The 11,429-nt window shown below is 52.9% G+C and overlaps 1 protein-coding gene across 1 annotated transcript; it reads left to right on the top strand.

Moving 5' to 3' along the window:
* Positions 1-3,675: 3,675 nt before the first annotated feature.
* Positions 3,676-5,530, top strand: PG997_002926 (bZIP transcription factor; the record flags this gene model as incomplete). Its single annotated transcript, XM_066807241.1, has 2 exons — positions 3,676-4,116; positions 4,169-5,530. The coding sequence occupies 2 exons, from the start codon at positions 3,676-3,678 to the stop codon at positions 5,528-5,530; spliced, it is 1,803 nt and encodes a 600-aa protein (XP_066670859.1).
* Between the last annotated feature and the right edge of the window lie 5,899 nt (positions 5,531-11,429).

Here is an 11,429-nt window from a genome sequence, read left to right as displayed (position 1 = left end):
ATGTTGGGATAGCCATGGTACCCGTAAATTCTTCTTCTTCTTTTCCTTCTTTCGCTTCCTTCTTCCATTGAACAGTCGGTCAAACAAACTGTAGCTACCCCTGTAGCTCCCGGATACATAGCGTCAGGGCCCTGTAGCTCTGGCGGGGCCTTATTTTTTCCTTCCATTTGATGTCAAACCAGAGCTACACGACTAGTGGGCACCTGGCCATTTCGGGCTCCATCGTCTGTGCTCCAGCTTGTTTCCGGATTCGATTCCAGCCTTCCCCATCTAGGGACAGAGGCCAAGAGCCCAGCAGAAACCGGCAGCTCGTGCTGGGATCAGCTTTCCCAGCAGTTGGCAGGTTGGCAGCAGTAGTGCGCGAGGTGCATCCCGGACCGTTTACGACGGAGACGGGCAGATTTTTTCTCTTGGCTGAACTGTTCAGCCATCTGCTTGGCTGAAGGACTCTCGGTCACTCATTGGCAAGGTCGGGGAGAAAAAAAGAAGAGGAGCTGGAGAAGGTTGCAATGCGATAATTGATAGCTACAGTGTGCACAGTTTCCAGTGGTCGGAGATCGGGATCTAAAAGCAGTGGCAGGGGTGCAGAGATCGCCTGCCAGGCTCCTAGTCTCACATCATTGATCTGACTGACAAGAAGGAAAAAAAGGAAAACAGTGTGTGATGTTCCCGCCCGTCCATCCCGAGGCTAGAGGTTCCAAGGTATGTAAGGTAAAGGTCAGGTCAACGGAAGGTATACCTGCCCAATGCCTTTCTGTTTCTGGAGGAGGATGGCAACCTGCTGCCGCAGGTGTGCGTCAATTCCATACAAGTAACTGATATACCATCCCCCAGGCCCAGGGACCGTCAGGTGTGACGAGGTGGGATGACGCGCACCCTTCTCGTAAAAGCTGTGAGAAGAAGCTCTCACTCCGGCCGATCAAATCGGCTCTTCACACACGCGGTTGGTGAGCAGCTCGTTGACCGTCATCAGGCTCTGAAACACCCTGGAGAGTCATTTGGCATCTAACGGATATCATGTGACATCAGCCGGGCTTTGGGTTGAGTTGATCTGATGTTTGTAATGCGCGCATCGGACTGTTGACTGATTGATTGACATTGACACTGCGGTCGGTTCTGCCACAGCCAGCCAGCCAGCCAGCCCCGGGTAGTGGCCCGGATGAGCAGGCCGGCGGGCCTGGGTGTTATTATGATTATTCATTCTCTATTTCATCCCAAGATCACACACTATCTGGCGCCCATGGCCTATCGCCGGCCAAGTCTCATCACATCGCAACCCAAAGCCCTATTTCTCAAACCCTCTCAACTGATCCCCCCTTAAGGCCTGACATGGCAAGCACAAGTGACCACTGATGCGAGGAGGATTGCAGAGAGGCTTGGTTTATCGCTCTCGAGCACCAAACATGGCGCTCCGGGGTTGAGAGCCAGTCCATGAGGCTTGTCAGCAGTCATGATACCCCCACGGAGCCGCTGGAGCAAATAGGACTGAGTCCCCAAGATGGCTTCTAGTGGCTGTTAACCGTCGGTGGTCCAGTGCGAAAGCAAAGGGTTGCATGGCCACACACAGTACATGTTGCTATTTAGGTAGCAATGTGCAGCAGCGGCGCCGAAAAGTCGAGGTATCGCGGTATCTTTTGCGCGATTGATGCCCAACGTGCCATGGCGTGAGCTCTCACGCTCTCCCGGCAGGGCTGTCGCTCCTCAGGCGCTCCCTGACTGGAAAACGAGCTCCCCACCCCCCATCTTTTCCTTCTAGCCTTTGGCCGTTTTGGGAAAGCCTGTTTGCGCAGACTCCGAACCGTTCGTCTAGCGCCCGTTTCATTTCTCAAATGGTCCAGGTTCCCTATCATCTTGGTCGCATAGCATCATGGGCGTGTAAGTCTAGTCTTGCAGATAGTACGGTCCTTGGGTCCTTAGGCGTAGAAGGGGGGTCCAGTTCCATGCCCGTTTGACCATGCCCTCGTTTTTCCTCGCCGTCTTTGTTATGCGTTACTTACCTATTTACGGACGGACGGGCGGGCGGGGGAGAAAGGTAATTAAGGATAAGGATATGGTTGTAAGCTTGAATGCTGAGCCCGCCCTACCGTTACAGACAGAGCAGCCAGAGGAAACACAGCGATGGATCGATCCGATGGATGCGGTCTGTTTCTCATCTTCCTACTCGTCTGTGGATGGGGTCATCTGGGAAAACAACTGGGCATCTCCCCCTACGCAAAAAGGTAGGGGTCTCACCTATCGCCCAGTCTGGGGCCTCAATCGGGTTAGTCGTAAGGTAGAGCAGAGAATGCGGCCGCGGAGACCAAGACGGACCAGCAGTCAGTCAGTCAGTCAGACAGTCAGTTCCGTCAATCAATGGCAGTACAGAAGCAGTCGCAGACGGATGGATTGATTGCCTTGGGGTGAAATCTCCCGCAACACCCAGATACGGTCGAGTTACATACACTTACCCACGCCCCTCCCACACCATTGCATGTAGATGGGATGGCCCTACCCACCCGCGATGCTAAGAAGCGAAAAGCTCCTGTTCGTCGGCCAGAGGTCTCGCGGGCTCTCTGGCTCCCCACCCAGCAGGCCATGACATTGTAAAGTACGCAGCATTCGGTACCCCTCCAGTGTCCAGCCCACCCCGGTCCATCGTCTCTCCCGTAGCAGCATCCCATCCCATTCCCATACCCATTCCCCTACATGATTAAAGCAGGTAACTGGGTTAGTGTCGAAGGGTGACCCTGGTATCCAGAAACCTGACCTGACTTGCACTTGCACTTGCAACCCGGCCCTGGGTCGCTCTCGCTCGCAGGCACTTTAATAAGTAGAAGAGCTGCTCCATCCCGTCGAGAGAATCTGCCCCCATCTGAAAAAAAAAAGGGTAGCGAACTTATTGTTGCTACTCACAACTCGACATACCTGCGTCCATCCCTCTAACATATCTTATTACCCATCATATTTCTCCCACCACCCATCTATCTATCTCAGTCTGGACGCCTGTGTCTGAGATCCTCTTTCTTTCTCTACGCCTGTTTTATTCTACTTCACCTTGTTAGAGTTCAGAGAGGTGAAATACTTGGAGACCATCCTCCCCCCTCCATTTTCATCCCAACGAAGAGTGTGAGTCGATCCCGTCCGTTCCTACAACATGCATACATACAGTTTTCCTGTTTAAAACCCTTCCCGGCTTCCCGCCCTCCCCACCAAAAGTCACTTTCACCAACCTCTTATCACTGCCTCTTATCCTGTCTCGACGCTCTGAGACTCCCATCCCCCTTCCCAGTTCGTGTACACACACAGCGTGAGAGTGAGAGCAAGACTTGCATAGTCTTAAGGAACCACCATTCCTTCTGCTTTGCCTGCATAAGAAAAGGGCTCACGAACGAGCTGTTGGGGCGTCATTTGCTAGAGCCACGGGACGAGTTGTCTTGTTTTCTACCTTTTGCCACTATAATCGCGTTATTCTCTATTATTTCGGTTGGGAGTTGGCCAGACGCCTCCAAACCACGACCGAGACCTAGACCAGCAACAGTGCACTAATACGGAAAGACAACAGCTTCTTATACTCTTCAGCAGCAACAGTAAAAGCGTAGCCACACGCTCACCACGGAAGTTCGAGTGTTACCCGCAACTCTCGAACCCATCACCCTCACCCACCACCACCACCACCACTCACATCCACACCTTGCAATGGTCTCCAATTACCAGGTCCCGGCTTACTTCAAGCCCAACCCACTCTCAGTCGACACGGCGCACGCGCAAAAGTGCTTCGACGACGAGGACCACGGCATCTTTGACGACTCAATCATGGATCACAGCGCGATAGACTCGGGACTGGAAATGTCCCCTCCTATGGCGGGCAGCCGCAGAGACTCCTTCGCTGTCTCATCCTCATTATTCTCCCCCAAGACAGAAGACTGGCAGTCGGTAGACATGCAGTCCGTGCCGTCAAACAACCCTTTCCTCCCGCCCAACAACCCCTTCATGAACGTGGACCAGTCCCAAGGATACGGCAACCAAAATCAGTGGTCTCTCGGCCAGGCTTCCGGCACATGCACTCCTCTCCAGGCCTTCGACGGCATGCCCGCCGACTACGATGGCAGCGCCTCCCCTCTTCTCGCAACGCCCCATGTCCATGCAAACGCCCTTCAGCAACCCCGGCGCTCAGGTCCCCCTCTTCCAGTCTGTCGGCCCCAACAACCACTCGATACCAACTTCCCCGCAGAAGGAGTGGATGGGCAAGGACGTCAAGAACCAGCAGGCCATGATCCAGCGCATGCGCCCAGAGAGCCCCATGATCCGGTCGCACAACGACCTCCGACGAGGCGATGGCATCCGGAAAAAGAACGCCAGATTCGACATCCCCGCTGAGCGCAACCTGAGCAACATCGACTACTTGATCTCCCAATCGACAGATGAGCAGGAAATCAAGGAGCTGAAGCAGCAGAAGCGCCTCTTGAGGAATCGACAGGCCGCTCTTGACTCGAGGCAACGGAAGAAGATGCACACGGAGAGGCTCGAGGACGAGAAGAAGCAGTACACGGTCGTCATCAGCAACCTGGAAGACGAGGTCGCCCAACTCAACCTGAGGCTCGATCAGCTCATGCGTGACCGCGAGTTCACCCAGAACCACATCGAGAACCTCCAGATGGAGAAGGAAGAGCTCATCCAGAACCACACCATTGAGAGTGGCGAGCTGCGCAAGAAGGTCAGCGTCCTCACCGACCACGTCCACAGACTCGAGGGTGCCGCGACCATCAACAACGGCAACGGCAACAGCGGCTTCTCCAATTCCTTCAACGGCATGGACGGCATGGCCATGGACGCAACCTGGGACAACATGAACTTCATGGGAGACTTCACCATGGAACAGGATGTCAAGCAAGACGTCCAGATCGTTCCGGCGAAGAAGCCCGAGGTGACCTTGCCTGCCGAGGTCGAGAAGCCTTCCACCCAGAACGGCCTTCTCTTCATGCTGTTCCTTGTTGGCGCCTTCGTCATGTCCAACCGGTCTGCCCCGAGCATCCCGCGCGTGTCGGAAGACATGCGCGAGGCCTCGGCGGCCGTCCTGGAGAACGTGCTCAAGGATGCGGGTGTCTCGCACGCCCCTAACGCCGTCACCGCTGCTGTTGCGCCTCAGCCCTCGGGTACCAACTGGGCCACTGCCACGCCCATGGAGCTCCAGTCTAGCATGGATGGTGTCGCACCGTCGATGCTGGGCGAGCTCAGCGACTCTCTTACACAGCCTACCCAAGAACAAACCACGGAGCAGATCTTCTCCATGACCTCTGCCCAGTACAACGGTGCCACCTCACAAGACTTCCTGCAAAACACCCCCGTGCGCTCGACGAGCCAGGGCCGGCGCAACCTTGCCGAGTCCCTTGCCGCCATGCGCAACAACGACAAGCAGTCCGCTGCCGATGTCTACACCCGCTCCCTTTTGTGGGACCAGATCCCTAGAGACGTTGTGCGAAACTTCGCCCGGATGGTGGCCGAGGCGAACCCCCACAGCGATCAACACGCAAGTAACGACGCCAACTCATGACGATTTATGACAAAATGAACGACGACAGAAAATCGAAAATCTTCTTTTCGATCTACGCAGCGCTTTTTTTCCTTTCCTATTTGATAGTTTCCTTGTTCCTTCTTGGTATCTGGTAATACAGTCCACGACGCTCACCGCGCAACAACAACTCAGACCAAATGTGTGCTCACGCACAGCAACGAAATCAGCTCTTGTCTACTTTTTGTCTGCGGTCGTGTCTCTTTTCATGTTTATGTGTCGAGAATTAGCAAGCGATGTCCAGCATTTTTTTGTATTTTGATTTGGAATTCCATTTTCCTTGTGATGTGTCCAATAGCCAGTATATTGGCAACACCATCTCCTACTCTTTGGCTTAGCATGGCGAAAACGGGCGGTTGAGGGAACACATAGGGCGGGGCCAGATGTATCTGGCCACCAGCTTATTACTTCTGTATAACGATCCTGGAGGTCAGGCAGGGCATAGGGACAAGGAGGGGGGGCTGCACAGGGAACGGTTTCACTGCAGCCCTCCTTGGGGGGGGCAGGGAAGGAAATTGGGATACCGGGATGCGCCGGGTGCGCCGCTCTGCATTCAGGATCGAAGACAAGAGATCTATGAATAGCATATGCGCACAGGCGGGGAGGCCTTTTTTTTCTTTGGATGGGAGAGCGACCGGTTACGATGAATAATGTCTCACGACAGGTTGGATGGATTTGACGGAGGACAAGCGAGAGCGACGGGCTGATGCGATGGAACAGTCTACGAGGCACGAATCAGACGATTTTTTCTGAGCTTGGAAGCCCTCATCGATTGGCTCCTTTGTTATTTTTCTTCTTCCTGGTTATTGGTATTCGAGAATGAGCCACAGCATCAGCACAATATCGACAGCAATCGCAATCAGCGCAACAGTATGGCGAAATTTGAAGGCCCTGTATGAGTTCGCGTATCGAACAACCCTCCTTTTTTTCCATGTACCTCTTGTGGCTAGCACAACGTGACACCCGTCAATGATAACGAACTACGAAGCTTCTATTCTCACATTTACATATTCTCACTCGCATTACATACAAGTTTTCCCACTACGCCGTGCACACATGTGACTGCATATGCTTGAACTCAAATATATTCCTGAGGATTTCCCTGGTTACGTTGAGAGAAACATTCCTACGCCACCATTGGGTCGTGATCAGAACTGAACCATTATAGTATAGACAATAGTCGGGGGACCGCGACTAAACTCGTAATCTGACGCAGCTCTAATCCTGCAAGGCCAATCTGTATACACTATGCCCCTCCCCACAGGAACTCTATAGCAGAAAATTTTATACCTAGCCTATCAGCTGGTCTTTGCCTGTCTCTCCTTGGGGGATGGAGCTTGGTAACTACCTGTACCTTAGTCATGTATGCTTAAGATAGGAACAGCAACCAGCCAGCCGCTTTTGTCTACTCGACACATGTCCGGTTGAGTTCCCGTCTCTTGGTTTTCGTACGGGTAACGTAACTCGAGGCAAAAAGAAAAGTCCCCGGGCTGGTAACCATACCATACATATCCCAGCAATATATGTTGAGATGTTATAATACAGCCGACAAAACGGTAACCGGTGAAGGGGCAAAAACCAAGGAAGTAACAAGCGCGCCCCACGCCAGGTAGATCTAGTTCGCCATGTGTGCTGAGACATGCTCGTTGTGATGCCACACTTTTCTTTTCTTTACTTTCTTTTTTCTTATTTTCACCTTGAGACATACAGATACAGGGGGCAGGGGGGTTAGGTAGGCAAGTTGGTGGCGGGTGGTGGTGCAAGCACGCATACTTCCACTTCCTGTAAGTCCAGGCGCTCCTCGGCTTGAGTGGATACGAAATGACGGTGATTGGCGACGAACTCCCATTCGGGAGTAAAACGCGAAAAAGGAAAAAGAAGGAACAGAAAGCAGTAAAAAGGCCTTGCTTCACTTACAGTAGCCGGCCAAACGGTTCGAGAATGCTGGAGTGGATGGGGGGTGGGGGGCGAATGAGTGAGTGAGAGAGTTGAGAAAAAGAATAGAGATAGGCAAGTCATCGATCGCCATGGTTCAGATATGTGGTTGCGTTGCGTGACGAGACCTCGTGTCCGGAAGGATTGGTTGAGCTGGGTTTGGTTACCGGTGGTATTCTTTTCCCAAATCTAACAGAGACAATGTTGTTCGTGTTATAGCTACAGGTAGGCGTTGCCATCTGCTTGGTACTTGTTTCTCTACTTGCCTGATGCGGTAATAGAGTACGTTCAGTCTAGGCATACCGATCCTTGGCAATGAGCTTACAGCATCCTCTTTCGTTTGTCTTCAATTACGATCGATAAATTACGAGGTTCCATTTGATACGAAAATAATGTGTCATCACGGCAGTGACTAGCCCGAGTCTTGTTGTTGTTACTGATCATGCCCCCTTGCCCCCGGCGCAGACCCCAGAAAGAGACTGAGCACACGCCAGACACTGGCTTGCAACCTCTAATAGTTTGTGGCTCGCATTGATATCAACCAGGCGATGTGGGAGTGGGTGGGCAACAGGCGCCAAGAGGGTGTGTGAGCTGCATGCGCCGTGATATTTGGTGGGTGTAAGTGTACGTGCTTGTTGCTCTTGGAGGTCAGGCAGGATGTGGGGAGGAGGCATGATCGACCACCAGCAGGACAATAGTCGATGCGAGAGCACTGGCTGGCCCCATCACGGTGCACACTGCAGCCAAGGCATATCTGGTCTGGGGTTGCCCTCATGAGCAGAAAAGAAGAAGAAGGGGGACACGATCAAGTAGAACATCCAGCCAGTCGTAGTGGTGTGGTGACGGCCAGACGGTATCCTTGGGTCTCTAATTTCCCCTCGTTTTCCCTTATTACGGAAAGACATGAGAGGAGGGTTTCCAAAAAGGACTCGATATTGCCTGTCCGATTTGGTCGACCGCATCACGATGCAGTATCCCAATGGAGGCATTAGATACGCTGCGGCGGGTTCACGAGGACCACCCAACCCCCTTCATTGACAGACAGACACAGTGATCGACGGCTAGGCTCGGTAGGGGGAGATGCTTTTTGATCTCCTTTGCTGCTTACCACTTGACCGGGAATTCATATGCAGGCAGCTTAGCCTCGGTGAAGTCATCTCGCAGAACACGAAAAAAAGGCTTATGACATGTCGAGATATAGGAACATGGCGTCCACGAGCCAGCGTCATTCCGAAGTCTAAATTAAAATGTTCGGTCGGTCCCTTTGTTTCATGTTGGCTCCTACCTGCAACTGCATTCCTTCTCTCAGCTCACACCCTCCCCCGGCAGAGCAGCAGCAGGAGCAGCAGCAGCGGCGGCGGCAGAAGAAGCACTCTAGTAAGCCGAAACAACGACGACTTACATACAGCTCCATCGGGTCATTGGACCTGGGGACATTCCTCCCAAGACCAAGCCCGCATTTCCTTGGTTTTCCGAAAGTCTGACGGTTCGTGACGACGCGCCCGTAGAAAAGCGAGCGAATCAATCTCTCCTGCTTATCTTTTCTGCCTATGTAGGCTCAGGTGGGCGAGTAGAGTGATCGGATCCTTCCTTCTCTACCAATCCATGGCATTGGCATTGGCATATCCATTGATGACCCTATCTCTGTCCTATCGCACGTGAGTTACTACGGGACAATAAAACAGTGTTGTTCAGTTGTGCCGGACTGGGCCGAGACGCGAACGAACGATACGATGGGCAGGAACGATACGACGAGGAAGGAAGGAAAAGCGGAGTGGTCGGAGTTTTTGTCTGGCGCGCGGCCATTTGCTGCTACCGTTTTCTACCCCGCCATGCCGACAGAGCCCCAGCAAGTCAGACGCGCGACTTACACCGAGAAAAGCAGCCGTTACGTTTCTTTCTTCAACCTCACTCGCTGCGAGCGCGCGCTCTCCATCGTTAGTTCTTACCTGGGGACCTGGGAACGAACCAAGGGCGTTTCTTTCTTGGGCTGCCTCCTTCGAATCCATCCTGAGGTTACCCGCTGTCAGTTCTCCCGCGTTTCAGAATGACTAAGATTCGCAACATCCTCCCCATTCTCCAGTTACACGGTCCAGTGCAAACGGCTGCTTCTCATTCGTCATCCTTTGAGTACTGACTGCGGAGAAGAAGACGACGACGACGACGGACAAGACGAGATCCCGTCTTGTCAGACATACAGAGTTCCATGGTTCCATGCTCTTTCACGTTGCGCCCTGGCTCGCTCCCTTGTCCCTGCTCGTTGTCTCAGCGACTCGTGTCGTTTCTCGTTGCTTTCCCGGCCGCACACAGCCCACCAAAACCCCGGAAAAACCGGGATCTTATCAAGTCTAGAGCCACGGGCCGTCTCGTCCTCCTTGCTTGTGTGCTCGTCGTCGTGGGAAAAGAAAAAGAAGCTAACGCGACGCAACGTCTTACGAGAGAGCGAGAACCACCATTGAAACGGAAGGGCGACACAGAGCCCTGCGCAAAACAAAAAGGACCTGCCTACCTGCGCCTGCACCTTCTTCGTGTGGTGTGCGTATGCATTTGTGTGTATTACGAGCACTAGCGGGAAGCTGCGCAACCACATCTAGATGGACGAGGACAAGGACGAAACGCACAAGTCCTTCCCCCGATTCCTCCTCGGAGTCCTGTATACCTCAGGTTTGTAATATAATAGTGGCTGGCGAAGGTACTTGCTCCCCCATCTCGTTTCCTGATCCGAGTCGCTCTGCCCGCTGCTGTGCGCCGCGATCTCTCTCCGTCGTAGAACCCTCAACCTTCGCCCGGCCAAGACCTCTCACGTGTGATCTCAACGAGGACGAGGAAGTTACCTAAGTTTAGGAGACTAATAAGGAGATGCACGCTCGTTGAGAGTCATGCGCGAAGAAGAACCGCGCACTCTTACGGCTTCCCTCCAACGGAGAGAGTGCATCTCCCGAAGACGACATGAGAGAAGTGCCGACATGAGCGTCTACTCAGCATTGCATATTTGGAGAGAGGAGAAATGTGAAGAGGTAAGACACTGTCAGCACTCTAAATATCCCTCACCTCTCATCCGTCTTCTCCCTTCTGTTCGTTGGTTGCTTTTGGCTGTAAGACTTCCGAAACTGCCTATCTATGTTTGTGCACGCACTCAGTGATACGCATTTCGCATTTCTTTACCACCGTTTTCTGTTCGAATCGGGTGCCATCCGGATGCCGACGACGCAACCCCCCTTCGCTTGAGGTCTTACACGAAAAACGCGGTTACCATCCCATATTACACGCATGCATGTTCTTCATCGTACATGGACGACGGCCCTATCGATAGACTATCGGTTCCTTGCCTGTCTGCGTACATACCCAACTCGGGGTTACTGGAGTAAGGGAGGACATACGTAGTAAGAGCGGTAGTCCCTGTTCGGGTCAAGCGATTCGTCAGCCACTATAACACGATACGGCTACCGGCGTCATAGGGATAGCCCTGCCGGGAATAGATGAATCAAACGGATAACTTCGAAAGCGAAAAAGAAACGATGCAAACCGTTTCTAGAAGCAACAAAGCCTCTAGCCTCGACGAATCCCGCCGGGGCGGATGGGCTGAAACTTCCCCTCTCTTCTTCAAGGTAGATTTTTCCCGTCACGGGATCATGGATGATTGATTGCTTGCATTCGTTTGGCTGACTACATACCCCAAGCTGACGGACTGACTGAATGGCTGACCGACAAGCCAATAAGTATAGACGGGAATCTACCGTGTGTATGTGTAAGCCTGCATGTAGCAATATATTGGCCTCACACCCACTGACTGCTTTTGACTCTCGAGTCCTACGAGAAATGCACCGATTTCTACCCCCGAGTCCACCATCGTTTGTGTATGTGTGTATGTGTGTGTGTGCCTACGTACCTGTGTGCCTTGTGTAACGATGACACCAACTGGCGAGAAGAACAAATCAGACAGAAA

Source organism: Apiospora hydei (assembly GCF_038363865.1).
Source record: "Apiospora hydei strain CBS 114990 chromosome Unknown utg000004l_segment0_segment0, whole genome shotgun sequence".
Classification (NCBI taxonomy): domain Eukaryota; kingdom Fungi; phylum Ascomycota; class Sordariomycetes; order Amphisphaeriales; family Apiosporaceae; genus Apiospora; species Apiospora hydei.
The sequence above is the reverse complement of the archived record's forward strand: the minus strand, read 5'-3'. Positions and strand labels throughout refer to the sequence as shown.